General features: G+C 42.4%; 1 protein-coding gene across 1 annotated transcript in view; it reads left to right on the top strand.

Annotated features, from left to right (window-relative positions):
* The window catches only part of LOC126262652 (integrin alpha-PS3-like), a 440,796-nt gene that overhangs the window by 189,439 nt on the left and 229,477 nt on the right, over positions 1-21,880 (top strand). Inside the window, exons 13-14 of the mRNA XM_049959421.1 lie at positions 6,207-6,307; positions 9,843-9,903. Of these exons, the coding sequence (XP_049815378.1) occupies positions 6,207-6,307; positions 9,843-9,903 (162 nt within the window). The remainder of the gene's footprint in view (positions 1-6,206; positions 6,308-9,842; positions 9,904-21,880) is intronic.

Genomic DNA, 21,880 nt, shown 5'->3' on the forward strand with positions numbered 1-21,880 from the left:
AAGCCACCTGACGGTGTGTGGCGGAGGGTACCCTGAGTACCTCTATCGGTTCTCCCTTCTATTCCAGTCTCGTATTGTTCGTGGAAAGAAGGATTGTCGGTATGCTTCTGTGTGGGCTCTAATCTCTCTGATTTTATCCTCATGGTCTCTTCGCGAGATATACGTAGGAGGGAGCATAATTCTGCTGTTTGAGTTCAGTAGATGGTTGACAGCAGCGGAGGTAGCCAGAAACATTTGTATTTGGGGTGAAGCCACTGAACAGAGCACGGCAAGAAAATGGTTTTCTCGTTTTAAGGAGAAACGATTTGAGATTAGTGACTCTACACTTTCAGGAAGATCTTCCGAGTTTGATGATGATCGTTTAAACCCCTCGATTCACAGCGATCCACGCCAGTGAACTCTAGAACTGGCAAATGTGATTAATTGTATCATTCCACCATCGTGCGACATTTGCATGCAATGGGGAAGGTTCCAAAATCGGGTAAATGGGTACAGCATGCTGTAAACCTAACTCACAAAAATTAGCAGGTGGCCCATATGTGCGTCTCTGCTTGCTCGTCATCAACTGACTGGTGAGAAACACCCACCATTCCTATCCTGTATCGTTACTGGTGACGAAAAATTGTGTCCTGTTGCTAAAATAAGGAAAGGAAAGGAATGGTTGAGCCCAAACAAAGCAGCAACTCACTGTAAAAAGACCTGCTCGCATCTACAAAAGATGTTGTTATGAATCTGGTGGAAAAGCGACGGTGTGGTGCACTACGAATTGCTTTCCCAAGGTGTAACCATCACTGCTGACATCTATTGTCAACAACTGGGACGTCTTGCAGACGCAGTCCAAGAACACCGACCACGATGACTTCCTGAAGTGACGCTACTCCACGATAACGCCCACCAGCATTCTGCTACACTGATACGGGAGATGAGTTTTGAAGTCATTCCACACTCTCCTTATTCACCTGGTCTTTCCACTCTTTATCGAATAACCTTCGAGGAACTTCCTTTCAGGATGAAAATGCGCTCCATACATGGCTCAACCTATCATATAATTATGCTTTACTATGTACATAAGGTGGCCTTGATATTCATATGACGTCATGACTTGAGTTACTGCCACATTACTTTACATGTTGGAGATGTATTAGATGTTAAATTTTTTGTTAGGATAGTTATTTATGTAGTTGTCGAATTATGAAAGTTTATTTCACGATGATGTTTCGTGACAGCGATATGCACAGTTGTGTAAGCGATGTTACATGGCTACAGACAGTTTGTTTCTTTGGTATTCTCAGGTCATATCTCATCTCGCACACTGCGGCGGGGCGGGGTTGGCGGGTCTCGTTTTGCGATTTATTTAATGTCCACCTACCTCAAAATAGTGTCAATTCACCACCCGTTGCTCTGCATTCGTAGGTACTATGTAGACGATGAGAAAAGCACCCCTTGGAGAAAACCACCGTCCATACTTACGATTACGAAGTCCGCGTGACTCCAGTAACAAGATAAACCCGTAAATCTCTATTAATAACGGGCAAAGTAGGTGCTTCCTCCCTTCATTGATAACGTTTGTTTGTAGATACTGATGTTTTATTACGGTTCTTTTCATTTATTGTGTCACCAAGCCCACATTTACGTCGGTAGTACATCTACTTCCAGTTCGTGCAGCTTATATCACACGTAAGACAGCCAGAAATGTGCTAAGTCCAACCCGAAATATTACGAGATTCACACACGCAACACACTGTGGTAAAACGAGTTCACATTCGGTTCTTTTCAGTGGATTCTTCGAAAGAAGATGCACATCAAAATGTTCTGTACATGCATACGGAACACGCCACGCAGGATATTCACAAATCACTCTGGACAGACACGTGACGGTTGCCGTCGTCTGTAGAGACACCTCCTCGCTTCTGACGCCCCGACACTGTCAAGCACGTGCCGATTGGCTACTCTCCCTCTTCTTAGACTGGCGGGTTGAGTTCACGAACGTGGTTCAAATGGTTCAAATGGCTCTGAGCACTATGCGACTTAACTTCTGAGGTCATCAGTCGCCTAGAACTTAGAACTAATTAAGCCTAACTAACCTAAGGACATCACACATATCCATGCCCGAGGCAGGATTCGAACCTGCGACCGTAGCGGTCGCTCGGCTCCAGACTGTAGCACCTAGAACCGCACGGCCACTTCGGCCGGCTCACGAACGTGTTTTCGCTCGGTGCTGAGAGATATTTACTTTCAAAACGTCTCACGTACTTTTTAATACTATAGAATCTAGAATATTGAGCAGTATGTGCCAGTTATTGCATTACCCTCTTCAACAGAAATAATAAAAATAACACATTTTGTGTCCCAGAAATTCCTGGCTGTAGCCTTTCCAGCAGATGGAATCGACTTCGTCTTCCCAAGTGCACCATCCTCTCATTGATTTGATAGCAGATTCGCTTATGATGATAATTACAGGATCCAAGTCTCAAATGCAATAACGAATTAGCGTAGAAAATCAGTTATGTTCTTTAAATAGAGAGCCCAATCGTTCACCTCAGCATTTGCCAGCATTAAACACAGCTATGCAACTCAGACATTTCCCATAGTTAATGCCTTTAAAATACATCGTTCTTTTTCTCCTAATATGACCATAGAGATCAGATGATACACGTATCTTTAATCGTTGATTGTGCAATACAATGTTCTACACGTCCTCTAGTGTCCATCTATGGTTTCAGTTTTCAGTAGTCTTCACGTAATACGCCTCGAAAGAAGTACAGCTATATTTTAATGCGCCAACTCATATGTAAATTGTTGGAAGGAGAAGGCTTCCTCTAACGACCGCAAATTTGGAACGAATTTACTTTCACGATAAATAAATATTTTGTTGCAAAAGAAAGAATTTTATTACTGTGCAGTATTCCAATTTACCCATTTGAACGAGGCGCTCACAAAACGGCTGTCAAAAAGGCAGTCCAAATTGACACTTCATTTCTGTTAATGTACAAAAAGTTTGATTGATAGCAACATTATTTCTGTACCATTCTGCGTAATTTGCATACCTCCTTGTAGTCACAGTTAGCTTTATAAAAACAGCAATAACACCAATGCCATAAATATGACATATCTGAAGCAGTCTCCTTCGGACTGATGGTAGTTACAGGGCAAGAATTTCTTCGCTTATCATTAGAGCGTTATCTGTAGAGCAGTGTCAAACGCCCCGTCACTGGGGTAGGCGTGGGTTTATTTATTTATTTATTGCTTATTTAGCCTGAGCAGATTACGACCTAAATGCTCTCTCTTACATCTGACCAGGAAAAGCCCAAAACATATTACATAACAGCCACACTAATAATAATTTGCATTATTAATAAAAATAATAATTGGCAATAATAATGATGATAATAGTAACATTAATAATGACGATAAAATAGCGGAGGAATTAAGAATGATATTAATTAGCTATTACTTAAGAACATATATGATAATAATTTGCATTATTAGCAAAAATTAATAATTTGCAATAAGAATAATAATAGTAGTAGTAACACTATTAATAATTTAAATAATGGAGACATTAATAATGATACTGTCTAGGCACTAGAAAGAGTGGAGGAGATCATGAAGGAGGAGAGTATTGAAGTGAACGTGACAGTGACTGCTCGAAAAGAAGAGAATTTCAATAGAGAATATTTTACACAAGGGGAGGGAAAAGTGGAGTGGGAGGGAAGTTTGCGGAGAGTGACCTGCAGGAAGAGACAGCTATTGTGGAGGGCTAGTCATCAGCTGTCTTCCGAAGTTTGAAAGGACTTTAATATCCGTGATATTTTGAGGAAGATTGTTCCGAAGTCGGCTTCTTGATACAGAAAATTATTTAGAGAACATAGCAGTGTTGTGTAGGTTAATTAATTAGTTAGTTTCATGTTCCATACATCCAATGAACAATTTCTTAGGTAAATAATGTGGAACGATTAGTATACGTAACATGTATGTGTTATTAGTTTCAGTGGATGGCTATGTGCTGTTGATTTACAGGTTCCTAAATGGTACACTGGCCTAAACTGAATATTAACTTATGCAGGTATATGTAAAACTAGTTTTCTTTACAGGCTATCAGTTTTTAAATAAAATTCGTCTATGGAATAAAAGAACTTGCCTAGAAGAAGTGATTGACTTTGGATTAGACTTGTACTTGTTGTACAATCTGATGGCGTTTTTATGTTGTTGGGCAAATGTTCAAACATGTTTGTTGATTCATATTGAATTCATTTTTGAGTCAGAGGCAGCTTTAATAATGAATAATAAAGGTAATTTTTACTTCTGTTTTTGTTGGTATGGTCATCACTATTTTTCTCAAATTGGGATGCATTAATTATGATGAATTACATTAGTGGACCTACAGAGTGTTTTTTCTAAATGAGGGAAAAGCGCAGGAAATGATCCATAATAGGATAAGGATCAAAACAGGTAAAATGTTCATATGGCCGGAAACATGTTCCAAGAGGACACGTGTCTGAAGGTGGAGATAAAAGATCTTTGACAGTGACTCTAGTATCAGCACCAGGCAGGTGGCCCGCCAGCAGGGGTTAAGCCAGAGGACCGTGTGGAACATGCTCCACTACAACTGCCACTATTCATATCACTTACAATGTGTGCAGGCTCCGGATTTGCCTTTGCAGCGACGGTTTACTTGCTGGTTCGCCGCACAGGCCACCGTAGTGCTGGAATTTCTATCATCCATCCTATTTACAAATGAGGCTATCTTTACGATGGGCAGTATTGTCAACCTTCCAGACAAACACCTGTCAGTTATGGAGAATCCTCATGATATGGTGGCAATGAACCATCAGCTCTAGTTCAGCCTCCTCGTGTGGGCAGGGATCGTTGCCGACCGTCTGGCCGACCAGTAATCCTTCTTCAGTTCCTTACAGGCGAGACTTAATCTGTACTTCTTGCGGATGACCCTACCTCCTCTGCTGGTTGACGTGTCCTTTGTGGCACAAAGGGTGAAGTGTCTGCTGCATGATCATGCTCCATCCCTTGAGCGGGTAACAGTCACTAGTACAGGCAGAACATTCCTACTTACCTGGTGTATTCTCATGTGTGTTTCCAGTCGCTGAAACCTGAACAAATTTCAGGCCATATTTCCATATGACCTCTTTTACTCCTTAACCTCTCAGGGATTCTTTTCTGCAGTTTGGCCAATTTAGAAAATGCTGTTACATGCCTACTTGAAGAGGTGTGAACAAAATGACTTAATTTCAACTCCACATTTCATTCCTGCTGCTCGATTTTCTGTGGTTAACAGTTCCTTTCCACGTGATGAGTTGTCCCAAATAGTTATTTCATAACACATAACAGAGTGGAAATGTGCAAAATATATTAGAAGGTATTTTCGACTGTATCCAAGACGCAAATATATAAGAGCAAAAGTAGCTGAACTTAATTGTTTGAGAAACTCAATAACAAATTTCTGCGAGTTCAGTCTTTGATCAATCTGTACACCCAAAATTTTTGGAACATGCTATCCTCTTTACTAATGTTTGATCATGTGTTACATCAGTTGTTGGTATGACTCTACTTGTTGTACCTAACTATTGTCAGCTTTCTAAAACCTTAGGTATAGCCCATTTTCTGAGAACCACTTAATAAGTCTTTGAAAACCATCATCAATTTCTTCTATCACTTTCTCTCTAATCTTATTTGGTGAAACACTAGAACCAATTGCAAAAAGTACCAGTTCTGCTTGATGAATGTTAAGTGGAGAGTCATTCATATGTAATAGAAGTGGACTCAAAGATGAACCCTGTGGGACATTATTTGCGATTTTTTTCCCTAGTCACTAAAATTTTCTCTCCTCTTAACATTGTTTGAATAACTCAACCATGGCTTTGCATAGAAGCTGAACCATGGCCCAATGGGAATTTGAACTCCGACCATAACTAAACTCAAATGTTTTAACGACTGCAGCATGTTTCTCTTTGTTACCTAGCACCTGTGCCTTCTGTAATAGTGGACAAGTGTATGTAAGATTAGGTAATTATAGGTTCAGACCTTTTTCAGCTGTTGTCACTGTAATTAAATGACGTCATATTCCTCTTTGAAGAGGGATGTGGTGTGGGACAGTTACAAAAAAGAATTTACTTTCAATTAATCTATACTATGAAATTTGTTTTTGCCGTCCATATTTCTGCCAGATGTATCTTTCGATACTTTTCCAGAAGCGACAATGGTGTTCAGTGGCGACGGATCAGCAGATAGTCGACCAGTAACTATATCAAAAGGAAAGACCCATTGTGAAAACGTCACATGGACTATAAAGGCAAGTACATTCTAGGTATTACATGCTTTCTAATATGATACTGATAATTATTATTTCCTCTCACAGTTGTTATTTTATAACGAAATTTTTTCTCTCTCTGTTAATGTTTTCTTGAATTCCTGAAGCGAACAATCGTGTCAGCATATCTGTCCAACATGTCAGTTAAGGACACACTCAGCTATTATTACACTGGTGTGATTATTGACAATAATTATTATATATGGATATTCATTGCAATAGGCCTGATCTGCACTGCAGTAGCAGTGACCATTTGCACGTCGTTGGCTAATTGCGAGCACTGAAGATACATGAAATGACGATAAGGTGCAATAGTTATATTCGTAACTGCGTTTGATATGGGGCAGCTAAGATGTATGGGGATGTAAGGGAGTGAAAGTTCTCACCCTGTATGGTGTTGGACTAACATGTTTGATCCTCAACTGAATAGCGATGTCCCGTCACTTATGCCTTAGGGTCGGGTCTCATACACTCACATTCATACGTCGTCTTACCAGAAAATGCATGTAGTCGGCAAATTAATGTTCATGGTGTCTGCCCCATAAGTATGTGCCCATAGCTTGGGAGCGCAGACGGTACAGCGTTAACAAATTGGATGAAAAATATAACTTATTCATTAAATGTGCAATTTCAAAACGCGCTAGCGAAATGAATTTACCAACTACACCCGGTTGCATGTAGTAGTTCGGTCGGATCATACCAAATCCAATAACACAAACTGATTCTAAAACATCTATCGGGCATAGGTTTTATAACACTGCCAGAGTTTCCGACGTAGTTTCACAGACCAGAGTTTAATTTATAGTACAGTGCAAGTTCACACACACCTGTGTTCATGTAGTACAGCGTACTAGCATCAAGCAAAGTTAACACAAAATTTTAAGTATCACTAGAAACTGAAAGTTCATGTTTTATTCCCTGGTTGTAAATGTGACTAAGTCCAAAGCACCCCTTCAGAGCAGAAATTTCTTCACAACGATGTAGTCTAATGCTCACATGAAGTTAATCTTTCCCAAAAAGTTTTAGAATCCAGGAATCACTTGTGATGCTCCAATTCCAAATGCGACAGCCTTGAAAATGTCTCGGTTGAACTGCGCAGTGATCCACTCAGAAAGAGTTTACTTCCTGTCACTCACTGAGATTTTAATCAACTGGAAAACATTTAAACCATGAAGCACGTAATGCGCATTCTTAAATAGGCTCTCAACTCCTCCCTGCAACTGTAATGCTTCAACCGTCTAGTGTACATCTTAGAAAAGGCCATTCATTTAAATTTACAGATTCATTCCGATAAGATTACTACAACAATATTTTGTCTTTTCATGCTGTTCATTTCCAAACTTTATAGTCGGTTCTACACCTGTTGATTCTCCTTCAGTCACAAACATAGTTCGTCAGTAGTCGTAAATCTGTCAGTGAATTTTATCCATAGTGGATGCTGTTGAACTCCGTGACTGTTCCTGTAAAGGTTGTAGAAAAATTTCAGCTACCAGTCACAATAAAAGGTTATTTATTTGTCACACGACCGGTTTCTGGCTTGCGCCCATCCTCAGGTGTTTATACATTCATGTATGTTGGAGATCACTGTATAAATACAAAACATTTATTTGCTGGTGACTAAACAGATACAAGCGGGACAATTGTAAGTGGCAGGGCAGCATTTGTCGAAAATATATCAGTACTTACATAAAGATGAAGCATCATTATTATAGTTACGCTGTGGTGAAAGTTTTTCCACTTAGTTACACACTTATTATCATTTTCACGCCCATTTTTCAGTTTTAAAAAGTTTAGCTGCATATTTCACTATTACGATGTGCACTCGTGAAATACATTGTGTTAACATAGAAACATGTGGGCTGTGATCAAAGAACTTAGACGCAGCAGGTGTAAAGATGTTGCTCATACAGAGCAGACAGTGATCTCCAGCAATATAAACATGTACATGAATGTATAGAGACCTGAGGATGGGCGCAAGCCCGAAACTGATCGTGTGACAAATAAATAACCTTTTATTGTGAATGGTAGCGGAAATACACCGGAGGATGGGCGCAAGCCCGAAATCGGTCGTGTGACAAATAAATAACCTTTTATTGTGACTGGTAGCGGAAATTTTTATACAACTGAAATCTGTCAGTCTATCGCAATACATCAAACAAAGAAAACGTATGTAAATATTACTTTACTGATTAATAGTGCTGTCATTCTAACGTTTCTGTTATGTGATTTTCAATTATGCTATTAAAATTTGCATATTTCTTACCATCTTTGAACCACAGTCAGTTACTATAAAAGCCCTTTCATTTGATTGATAATTTTACTGACAAATATATCTTATATCTCAAATGTTTTTACAAAGGAAGATAGGTACTGTTTACGTTTACTTTGTGCTGTCCTCTTACGTGTACAAGTCTGAACTACTGCGTTCTGGCAGAATATGCGTGTTGCTTACTTTTAACTCGTGTTACAGCATCTGAATCACTTAATGAATCGCCGCGATATACTGCCCGACAAAAAAGTGAAGCATCTAGAAGACATGATCGGATGTCAACGTAACTTCATACACGCACACACCATCAGCGGGAATGTGAACGATTAGTTGCAATTCCCTGTAAGAGGTAGGACGGCCACCAGTGTACGTTAGTGTTATTCGTGCTTAGTGCTGTTACCACGCCTGGAAGGGGTTGTAAAGGGAAGGAACCGGGTTGTATGGTGTCGATCTCTGGGGAGGATTCATTCTTCCATCGTTATGAAGAGGCACAGCGGTGCTACTCCTGGCGCCGTTGTGTGGGGAGCCATTGTGTATGCCTTCGGCTCATGGCTGGTAGTGACTGAGGGCATAGTGCGCCACGGAAATGCTGCGTCCTCATGTGCTACCTGTCATGCGACAGTATCGTGTTGCCATTTTCCAGCAGGACAATGCTCTTCCACATATGATAGGTGTCTCTACGATCTGTTTGTGTGATGTTGAAGTACTCTTGGGGTCAACAGATCCTGAGAACTGTCGCTGATAGAACATATGTGGGACTAACCCAGACGTCAACTCCATCACAATGTCAGAATCAGGGACATTAAATAGCGTTTAAACAATTGTGAGCCAGCTTGCCTAAGAAGAGAATAAAAGAACTTTATGACATTATTCGCAACTGAAACAGTCCATGCAGTTGGGTCAGGGGGCCACAACTTCATACTGCCAAGTTCTTTGCAAATTTGACTCGATATTTAATCAGTGAAATAACATCATACACCCTCTCAAACCGTGAAGTTTCATTTCGTTTGCTTCTTTGGGTGCTTCAATTTTTTTGTCAGGCAGAGCATTTCATTATATCTGAGGCTGCTCTACAATACATCTTGCCTACGCAAACCATGTTGACAATCTGCTCGGTAATGAGAGATAATATATCTCTCCCATCAGTCACTGCACTGAGTGTCAGCTTGGCTTGCGTGAGCACTACTGTCTCTCTAATATGTAATCGAATTGCTCTCCATTGTCATTAAACATAATCTTTGTGTACAGGCAAGGGACAAGCTTGAACCAGTACATGTCAAGGTCCGGGGAGAAATTCGGGATAAAAATGGTAAGTACGTTAATTTTAGTTGCTGTGGTTATCAATTCTTGTAACTTTCAAATTTTTATTCCGCTGGAGTTATTTTTGTGTGGGTCATCTTATTTAGCCCCTCATCTGTTTGAGGTGACTGCTTTCTGTATTGTTTATTATTAAACTAACAGCTGAGTGGAAAATAGGCCGTTAGTTTATGGAAAAGCCCATTGTCAGTATAAAAATTAATGTGTAACTTTTCCACTTATATTGTTGCAAAACTCACAAGAATTCTCGTTTCACTAGCTATCGAAAGCCCTTAAAAACTACATTTCACTGAAAAATTTGTGGTTGCTTAAATTTCGTTTTAGAAATGGAAGTTTAGCATGTTAATAATATGACAAAATAATCTCCTATTTGCATGCTACCACTTTCCAAAAAATTTTTTTGTTATCTTAAATTGTTTAAGAGATACAAGGGATAAAGCGAATATTATTTTCTCGCCATTTTGTCTAGAATGCAGACAGATAGCGATATCCTTCCAAGTTTAAAGAATGGTTCAATATGTTATACACGTTTCATATGCAGCAACATATGTTGTAACATGCACCAAATGTTGATTCATAGTAACCCATATTTCTCACTGCAAATTTTAAGAACTTCTTGCAGTACTTTACCTACTCTCTAAAATCCCAATAACTATGATCCTTAACGAAATGATAGTAGTTCATCATGAAACTGACAACTAAAACTAGAAGATGTGAGAGAATCAATTTTATTTTCGAATAGATTCTTTAAAACCGTTTGAGAAAGATTGCCGATCGGCTGGTGGGCACGTGAAATTCTTCTTCATTTGAAGAGTTAACCGGCGTTGTCTGACAGTTTCAGCCCTGCAGGCTGTCACGTTAGACCTCAAAAAGGATTACTGATTGTCCAGTGCAGGTAGAATTCAGGGAACCTTACAAGGAAAATAGTACCGAATCTATCAAGCAAAACGCGGACAGCTCCCTGCAGGCAGCCGGTTAGCAGCTGACAGAGCGTGCAAGGAAGTCGTCGTTCGAGCCAGCAAGTAGATTAATGGAGAATCTTATTCCATGTGATATCGACTTACAGTACAGGATGGGTGACGCTGGGGAGTTGATGCAGGATTGCAGGCCGGTGGCGACCCAGTGCAACTCGGCTGTCACACATGCACCCCAGTTTGCTGGTGACAGTCCTCAGCACGTGGCAAATGACTCAGTTACACAAATTGCTCCACAAGCACCCTGGAAGAAGTGGGCGTCTTTTGAGGAGATCCAGAAATCGATCCAATTTTGCACCTATTCACATAACCGGAAGTATGGTGAGCCAGGCCGTGAGCCATTGATAAAAAAAAGGTGGTAGTCACAGGGATCAATGTCTGAAGAATACGGCGGGGGTTGGGACTCCCCATTTCAACGTTTGCAAGTATGTGTTGATGGGTTTTGCGACATGCGGTCGAGCATTGTCATGTTGCAAAACTACTTTTTCATGTCTATCGCTGCAGTGTGGCCGTTTGTCTTTCGTGCTCAGATCAAATGCGTCAGTTGCTTTCGAAAACGGTTTCCTGTTATTGTTTCCGTAAGTTTCAGTAGCGTCGAAAACCTTTCCTTCCCCCCCCCCCCCCCCATGTTGGTCTTCGACGTCAAAATCACTGTTCTTGAAGCGTTAAAACCATTCTCTGCACGTTCTTTCGCGAATAGGTGCCTCACCATAGATGTTCCCATCATTTTGTTTTAAAACTAACCGCAAATGACAAAAATTGGGTTCACGAGTTGACGTAAGCAATCAGTAATAACTTTATGATGCTATCACAAATCGCCTAATATTTTGAAGGCGTTATATTTCAAATGCCTGTCCTTATTGTATGACACGTACGAACTACCACGTGCACCACCACATACCGATACTGCCAACTATTGCAAAACGGCGGAAGCAAAGTTGTAGACATAACACCAAGAGGACACTAGCAGTTCAGATGTTGCTCTGGATGTTCAACATTTCTGCTGTGTAACACAAATACCACTTGTTCCCTAGCCAAGCCAGTCGCTCCATTGAATATCCCTGGGATTTCGTCCGTCAGTGACTTGCTCTTGACTCTCGTCGAGTAACTTGACGTTGAGCTGAAAGTGATATTCTTCAGTCACATTTATTCTTATCTTATTTGATTCTACGATGTATAAAAGCAATCCAAAATTAGCACACCGGACAAAGTACTGGTCACCCCCTAAAAAGAGGACACTGGTCTCTTTGGAATGCTAATGGTATAGAACTGCCATCAGGCGGTCTTGTCAACCCTCAACGCTGACTTAGGTATCGGCAGTAAAGTGGTTTGTACCTGAGTCGGTTGTGTGGTACCAACACAATAAAATGATTCGCTGTGGAGACGTGACTTAATGAGAGAAAAGGGCTATCTTGTTTGAACTTATTGATGACCATACCATGAATAAACGTACCAGATTTGTTGGTGTACCAACACAGACTCTCAAACGTGTCTACTATGTTTGGTGCACCACTTGCAGTCACGTAATATGGCTTAACAACGGTGGTCGTAGAAAGATCCTAACAAACATGGACTCGAGATTAGTGTCACGCCCTGTCACTGAAAACTGATTTCGAAACCTACAGGAATTGTTGCTGTCAGTGAATACATGTCAACCAATATCAGCGCTAACTTTCGGGAGAGAACTGCATTCAGTCGACTGTTCAAGTCGGGTACCACGCAGGAGGCCACTCCACAGTGGGGGAAACAAACTGGGCTATAGATGATTGGAGGTGTATAGAGTGGGACCCAAGTGCCATTTTTCAAATGATGCTAGGCGTCGAGTGCACTGATTGGACAATGAGGTGTTTAACCTGTAGTGTGTGGAGTGTGTAGTTCAAGTCGAACATACACTGCACAACAGAATTAATGAATCACTTTTTCGAAAAACCGTAATTCTCTCCCACTGAGAGGAATAAGTCTGAAATTTGGCTCAAAGGTGCCTACAACCTTGCTCTGTAATGGTTCAGAAGTGTGGCGCCCTCAAGCTCGGTGACGCTTCAAACAGCAAGGTATCCACACTTGCGAAAAAAAGGCACTAAATTTCAACAAAATTCTGACCAATGCCACTGTAGACGTGTCACGTGATGGAGAGGTCATCGCACCGCCTCTTTTACACATTACATCCCTTCTTTTGATGCCTCTGCGACGGAGGAAAGAAGCGCGACGCCCAGTGTTGAAATCACCCGATGTTGTTATGCATGGCCGAGGAAAAAATTTCAGACACACCACCATTCAGAATCGAAACGAACAGGCCTCAGGGAGTTACACAAAGCGTGCCAATAAAATAACCCCTTTCCTCGAGACGTTGATTCCCACATTCTTCACGTCGTAAACGACAGTTCACAGTGCAAAAAACAACAGTAAGATGTTTCCGACAATCTTTGATAATGCTAACACCCTCAGACGTTTCACCCTTTCTGTATGTACTCATAGGCCTGCATCGCCATTGAACATGATCACAGCTCTTTGGAGGGCACCAGTACCAGAATTTTTGCTCTTGTGGATAGGTTGGAACCAATATGGACGATTCAAAACCATTTGACGATATTTGAACGTGATTCGAAGCAGCAAAGGAGCCATATGCTTTTCAGTGCTCCTGTTTCACATCCCTCTAAGATCCCCCAGTCCCAAAAAACACTCGATAGCAACTACCCGCATTTATTGCGACTTTTAAAAATGTGTTTTTACGAGTAGCCTGAGGCGCCTGCAGGTTCACCGCCACTTGATTTGTGTGAGGCCAGTTGCCTACCTGCAGGCTCTAGGAGTATATTGCAGGTTTTCTCTTTAATGGCACATTATTAAAATATTGGATGAATGTGAACGGATGCCACCTAAGGTTTTGCAAACTAGGGAAACGTAGAGGGACCCTTCGCCGTTTTATTCCTGTGTGTGTCAATGTCGCACCCTTCTGTGATCACGCCACAAGGGGGTGTGAAACAGGAACACTGAAAAAGCATAAGGACGCTTTGCTGCTTCAGATCACGTTCAAGTTTCGTCGAACGGTTTTGAACAGTTTGTAGTGGTTCCAACCTGTACACGAGAGTAAAAATTGTGGTCTCGCTGCGCTCCAAAGAGATGCGATCATGTTCAGTGGGGATGATGATGACGATGATGATGTTTGGTTTGGGGGGCACTCAACTGCGCAGTTATCAGCGCCCGTACACATTCCCAATTTGTGCACAGTGCAATATAGTCATTTAAATGAATGATGATGGAATGATGAGGCCAACACAAACACGCAGTCCTCGGACAGAGATAATCTCCAGCCCGGCCGGGAATTTAGTGGGGATGCAGCTTCTGTCCAGAGAGAAGGGTTAAAACGTCCGCAGGTGTCAACAGTGTCTAAGGTTGTAAAGAAAGTCTTCCTATTGCCCATCACACAGCGAACCGTCCATCACGACTGCGAAATGTGTGGGAATCAACGCCCCAAGGAAAGGGATGGTGTCATTGACGCCCTTTATGCCTCTCCATGAGGCCTTTTCGTTTCTATTGAGCGGCGGTATGTCTGAAATGTTTTCCTCGGCCAACCATGACAACAGCGCGTGGTTTCAACGCTAGGTGTCGCGGTTTTGACCATCGCAGAGGCGTCAAAAGAGTTAAGAGGGGCTGTGACGACCGCATCGTACGACAACTCTACGGTGTCGTTGGGAAGAGCTGTGGTGAAATTTGGTGATAACGTGACATTATCAACCCACGTTCAACGCCACACGAACTTCTGAGCTGTTGCCACATCGCTGTTCGAAGCGTCGACGAGACTCAGGGTGACGTCGCAGGGCGCCCCACATTTACATCATTACAGGGGAAGGTTGCAGCCAACTTTGAGTCAAACATCAAAGTTATTCGTCGGAATAGGAGATATTTAACGGGTTTCGAAAAAATGATCCTTTAATTGGGTTGCGCAGTGTAGTTCTGCGATGCTTTGAGGGTGTTTCTCGTACCATTAGTAGGCCAACACATTCATGTTAGCGTAAATAGGAACCGACTTGTTTATTTTAACGTTCTCTGACAGCTATCTGTTTACAGTGTACATAAAACAGCAATAACCAATGAGAGAATGTGCTTGGTCATGCCTTCTGTTCTGTTCACCGTGTCCTATCACTCTGCTACCTCGTGTGTCAGATGAAGTCGACGATTGCTGTCGGTAAAGCAACAACTTAGATTCCTTTTCGTTTTTTTCGTTGTTTCTCTGGGCGGCGTATTTATTTGATAAGACAGAATTTCCTAAATTAGTTGCGAAAGTGCCCAGAAAAGTGGTAAGACTATTACCATCCTGCTAAGAAAGCCATGTACTACACGTTAACGAATAGCACCTGAATTTATCCAGATCGGATATTATCTGCATGTACCAAAATGTAACGCTGTTTTTGGGTTTGTAAGCGATTATAACCTCCAAAACGATCTAGGTAATTAGTAACTTTTATCCCATGTTTCTCTATTCCCTGAACAGAACTCTCGTTTCGTGCAATAATTCCTTTAGTTCTTAACGGGAATTAGTAATACTTTTAGCGCAAAAGATGTACAATTAAAAGAGAAACCGCAGGCTGATTTTAAAGTTATTTGTTTACTGTTTTGTAAAACATTGAAAAAGCCGCAATCAAGCCCCACTGCGAATACTGATCTCAAACAGGGGATGAGTAAGTTGACGTCCGTAAGCAGCTGGAAATCGCCTTGGCTATTGTTAAACTGCCGCTCGGGATTAGCCGAACGATCTAGGGCGCTGTAGTCATGGACTGTGCGGCTGCTCCCGGCGGAGGTTCGAGGCCTCCCTCGGGCATGGGTGTGTGTTCAAAAATGGCTCGAGCACTATGGGACATAACATCTGTGGTCATCAGTCCCCTAGAACTTAGAACTACTTAAACCTAACTAACCTAAGGACATCACACACATCCATGCCCGAGGCAGGATTCGAACCTGCGACCGTAGCGGTCGCGCGGTTCCAGACTGAAGCGCCTAGAACCGCTCGGCCACTCTGGCCGGCATGGGTGTGTGTGCTTGTCCTTAGGATAATTTGGGTTAAGTGGTGTGTAAGTTTAGAGATTGATGACCTTAGCAGTTAAGTCCCATAAGATTTCACACACATTTGAACATTTTTTTATTGTTAAACCATTGGAAGTTTCCTAAGAGTCGGGTACCAGAGATACCAAAGGTAGCTCAAGTTTTATCCTCTCCTGTGATCCTGTCTCTTCTACAGGACATAAGGGATCTATCGCTACTAGTCCACTAGAGTGAGAGTGGCGAATCAGTAGTAGACCTTGGCACCCCGTACAGAGGAGGCAGGGGCAGAAACCTCTCAGCAACAAGTCTGAGGTCCTGTCTTTCACTGAAAACGATGCTGTGGCAGTGAGATTAACGTTACCTGTTTCGGAAACCAACTGTGTCGTGAGTCAAGACGAGGCAAATGCGATAGGCTAAAGGTCAATTAATCGTCAGTAGTTCTGTAGTTCAAATGTACTTCTGATGAAAACTGCCGATGCGGACACCAGGTGTACTCAGTGGAAGTGGGGTCCTGTGTTGCTCCAAAGCACTAATAAGACATAATTGAGTTAACAGCATTTATTTCCGAGAGTTTTACAGTCACTCTGTGTTCTTCCCAGAGCGGCCTAGCAGCGGACATGCTGAGCTCGCCTTGCACAGGTGATGATATGATAATGATGATGATGATGATGATGACAGTAATTGGCTTGTGAGACGCTCGACTACTTGGTTATCAGCGGTCACACAATTTCCTAATCTTTTCACTGTCCAGTCTCGCCACTTTCCCGAATGGTGAAATAAGTACAACACAGACACCTAGTCCCAGGGCGGAGAAAATCCCCGACTCGGCCTGGAACTGAAGCCGGGAACGTTGCACAGAGGCAAAGGATAGTGTGTCAGCGCCCGGCGAGGAATCTGCTGGCGCAGCCCCAGGTCAATGGGGCGGCCCCGTCGCCGGAGGGTGCGGCGGCCGGCGCGTCATTGCAGCCTGGCGTTGCTGTGGACGTCTGTCGGAGTCTCAGCGCTCTCGTTGAGAGCAGCTGCGCTTAGGCGCGGCCACAATAATCTGCATGCCCCTGTTATCAGTTCCTGGGTGATGTCGCGTAGGCAGAAGACCCAACTGTGACATGGAGAATAGCCTAAGAGGCGGTGCCAGCATACAGCTAGTAAGGCAGTACGCTTACTGCTCCCAGATAGGCAGATCGGTTATTCGTCCACGGAAAATCGGCCCGACCCTCGTCTTTAGGTAGTCAGGGTGTGGGTGGCAGGTATGTAGCTCACAGAGTTGAAGTTTCCTCCACAGCCAGATGGCTGTGGACTCCAATCAGTGGACTCCAAGCTGTCGGCGGCTGGCAACACTTCGTCGTATTCACCAGGGCATCCTAAAACTAGTTGGCCTTCCATTGGTATCAGTGATGCAGATTGAGTGGCCAGACTTTGAGAGTGAGCGGAAGGTAGGCGGGGGTTTTATAGTAGTCGATCATACGATGCCCCTGTACTGGTGTCCGACTGTGCTCCTGTTTTGGAACCATTCATCGTTCTTGGCTGCCTAATGTTTAGCTTCAGAGCTACTGGGTGTCCTTGTATACAAAGTTTGCAGCCTTTCGGGCTGGCATCGTCCCTAGGTGTGGTAACTACATCTAGCCCCTTTGACAAAATATCACTTTGTCCGTTCTGCACTGTTGGGAAGATGCTAAATCAGGTGTTCTTGACACTGTGTCTCCCTCAGTCTGAGGCAATAAGCTCACTACTTGTTTGTACGTCTTTCGGCCCTTCCGAGTGTTCACATTGATTACGTCACTGTCACGTACTGGAGGGGTGTGGTCCAGTTAGTGTTGTCCCAGTTGGTTTCAACAATATTTTATTCCTCAATCACTCTTCTGCTCTGCAACAGAAAAAATATACCTATCGTCCAGACTGAAGTCATACAAGGATAATTTCAGCTACTGGCAGAGAAGACTGAGAAGATTAGCCTTGCACACATTGTCTTAACGAAGCTCACGACTTGCAGCATTGTCCCCAAAACAATCGGGGCCTCCTGGCTCTGAGTCGAGTGGAAGGATTGATCCAAAGACTTCGAAGGTTCTGCGACTTCCTGCCATAGGGTTGAGAATTGCACAATTCCATTAAACGGGCCATGTGTGCACTATACATCAGAGGCTGTCAAGGTAATTGACTGTTTGTGAGGTGCACACAAAGGTTTTTTTAGATTAGGCGACTCTCCAACCAGTGTAGATAAGGTTAGCTATAGGGAACTCGGAAATGCCAGTATAAGATACAAAGAAATACGCAGCACAGGCGAGAGTATTAAAATTCTTGTGATTAACTGCCGAAGCATTTACAACGAAGAACCAGAGTTTGAAATGATCCATTATACAAGGTATGCAAACCTGGTTAAAGCCTGAAATTGAAGCTCACTTCCAAAGGGACTGAAGTTGAAAATGTATGAGAGATCAGTATCAAAGGTGGACACAAATTCATATTCGGATCCTTCTATCGACCAACAGACTCCAAACCTCCAGGTTTAAGTTCCCCAACCATACTATTATCCTTGGCGGAGACTTTAAGCATCCAACAATCCAATGGCAAAATTACAGTTTTGTAACTGGTGTGCGTGACAAGACATCCTACGAAACATTGCTTAATGCCTTGTATGCGACCTACCTAGAACAGACTGTTCAGGAGCCCATTCAAGCACAGTCACCGTGGTGCAGTGGTTATGATACTAGACTGTTGCATGGAGGGTCGTGAGTTCAAAACTCATCTGAACTCTAAAATTTTGCTGGCACGGTAGCTCAGCGCGTTCGGTCGGAAAGTTGGCTGCCCTCTGTAATAAAAAGCTGAGTGAAAAGATCAACAACGAGCTTCGGCGGATGTCATGTGACGTCCGCTACGACGAAACACAACGAACCATAACGAACAAAATGATCGCCGGCACGGTAGCTCAGCGTGTTCGCTCAGAGGGTTAGCTCCCCTCTTTAATAAAAAACTGAGTGAACCGATCAACGAAGAACCTGAATGTATGTCATCGGACGTCCACCCCGAACAAATTCAACCAACAATATAGAACAAAAATGTGATCAGCAATAAAAAAAGAGGGTAGCGTCTTTGATTAGTAATCAAAAACGTCATTGGTCCCAGGTTCGAAATCCGCCACCGCTTAAATTTTGATTAATAATCAAAATTGGCAGTCAAAGACTTTCAGCGTAAGAAGTCACCATCATTCTGTCAACGGCCTTGTCAAAGAGGGCGAAGAAACAGACAGAGGTTCAGGGCACTCTCTTGTCCTTGGCGTGGGAAACTGCCCCGAAAGACGAAAGAATCAGCAGTGATCAACGGCATGAGGATGCAGGAGGCAATGGAAACCACTGCATTAAAGACACAAAGCGTATCCACAGGACATGTAGCCTGTAAATGAAAAAGTCTCATAATGATGTCTCCATTGGCAAAAGATTCCGGTATAGACCCTCGTTCGTATCTCGGGGAGGGGACTGCCAAGGGGAAGGTGATAATGACAAAAAGATTGAATAACCAACGGAAGGATAACTTCCACGAATCGGGGCACGGACTGTCAGAAGCTTGAACGTGGTGGGGAAGCTAGAAAATCTGAAAAGGGAAATGCAAAGACTCAATATAGATATAGTAGGGGTCAGTGATGTGAAATTAAAAGAAGACAAGGACTTCTGGTCGGATGAGTATAGGGTAATATCAACAGCAGCAGAAAAGGGTGTAACAAGAGTCTGATTCGTTATGAATGGGAAGGTAAGGCAGAGAGTGAGTTATTGTGAACATTACAGTGATAGGGTTGTTCTGATCACAATCGACAGGAAACCAACACCGACAACGATAGTACAGGTATAAATGCCGACGTCTCAAGCTGAACATGAAGAGAGTGAGAAAGTATATCACAGGATATCGAAAGGGTAATACAGTACATAAAAGGAGATGAAAATCTAATAGTTACAGGGGACTGGAATGCAGTTGCAGGAAAAGGAGTAGAAGAAAATTTTGCAGGGAAATATGGGCTTGGAACAAGGAATGAGAGAGGAGAAAGATTAATTGAGTTCTGTAATAAACTTCAGCTCGTAATAGCGAATACTTTGTTCAAGAATCACAAAAGGAGGAGGTATATAATGAAAGAGACCGGGTGATACGAGACGATTTCAGTTAGATTACATCATGGTCAAGCAGAGATTCCGAAATCAGATACTGGATTGTAAGGCTTACCCAGGAGCAGATATAGACTCAGATCACAATTTAGTAGTGATGAAGAATAGGTTGAAGATTAAGAGATTAGTCAGAAAGAAACAATATGCAAATACTGAGGACTGACAAGATACGCTTGAAGTTCACTGAGGCTGTAGATACAGCAATAAGGAATAGCTCAGTAGGCAGTACAGATGAAGAGGATTCGGCAGTTCTTAAAAGGGCAATTACAGGAGTCGGAAAGAAAAATATAGGTACAAAGAAGGTAACTGCGAAGAAACCGTGGGTAACAGAAGAGATACTTCAGTTGATCGATGAAAGAAGGAAGTACAAAAACTTACAGGGAAATTCAGCAACATAGAAATACAAGTCGCTGAGGAATGAAATAATTAGGAAGAGCGGGGAAACTAAGACGAAATGGCTGCATGAAAAATGTGAAGAACTCGAAACAGAAATAATCGTCGGAAGAACAGACTCAGCATACAGGAAAGTCAAAACGCCAAAGCAAGAGTGGTAACATTAAGAGTGAAACGGGAATTCCTTGTTAAATGCAGAGGAGACAGCGAATGGGAGGAAAGAGTATACTGAGGGCCTCAATGAGGGGCGACATTTGTCTGATGCGGTACAAAAAGAAACAGGAATCAAATTAGAATAGATAGGGGATCCATCATTAGAATCAGAATTTAAGAGAGCTTAAGGCAGAAGGGATAGATAACATTCCATCATAATTTCTAAAATCATTGGGGGAAGTGGCAACAAAACGACTATTCACGTCACGTTGGTGTGTAGAATGTATGAGTCTGGTGACATGCTATCTACTTTCGAAAAAATACCGTCCACACAATTCCGAAGACTGCAAGAGCCGACAAGTGAGAGAATTATCGCATAATCAGCTTAACAGCTCATGCATCCAAGTTACTGACAGAAATTATATACAGAAGAATGGAAAAGATTATTGAGGATGTGTTAGGTGACCATTAATTTGCCTTCAGGAAAGGTAAAGGCACCAGGAAGGCAATTCTGAAGTTGCGGTTGATAATCGAAGCAATACTAAAGAAAAACCATGAGACTTTCATAGGATTTGTCGGTATGGAAAAATCGTTCGACAGTGTAAAATGGTGCAAGATGTCCGAAATTCTGAAAAAAATGAGTAAGCTATAGGGAGAGACGGGTAATATACAATATGTACAGGAAGCAAGAGGGAATAATAAGAGTGGACGACCACGAACGAAGTCCACGGATTAAAATGAGTGTAAGACAGGGATGTAGTCTATCGCCCCTACTGTTCAATCTGTACATCGAGTAAGCAATGAAGGAAATAAAAAAAAAGATTCAGAAGTGGAATTAAAATTCAAGGTGAAAGGATATGAACGATAATATTCGCTGATGATATTGCTATCCTGAGTGAAAATGAATAAGAATTAAATGATCTGCTGAATAGATGGTTGGTTCAAATGGCTCTGAGCACTATGCCACTTAACTTCTGAGGTTATCAGTCGCCTAGAACTTAAAACTAATTAAACCGAACTAACCTAAGGACGTCACACACATCCATGCCCGAGGCAGGATTCGAACCTGCGAGCGTAGCGGCCGCCCGGCTCCAGACTGCAGCGCCCAGAACCGCACGGCCACTCTGGCCGGCTCTGCTGAATAGAATGAACAGTCTAATGAGTACAGAATATGGATTGAGAGTAGATCAAAGAAAGACGAAAGTAATGAGAAGTAGCAGAAATGAGAACAGCGAAACTTATCAGGATTGATGGCTACGAAGTA

This window comes from Schistocerca nitens, chromosome 6 (assembly GCF_023898315.1).
Source record: "Schistocerca nitens isolate TAMUIC-IGC-003100 chromosome 6, iqSchNite1.1, whole genome shotgun sequence".
NCBI classification, from domain to species: domain Eukaryota; kingdom Metazoa; phylum Arthropoda; class Insecta; order Orthoptera; family Acrididae; genus Schistocerca; species Schistocerca nitens.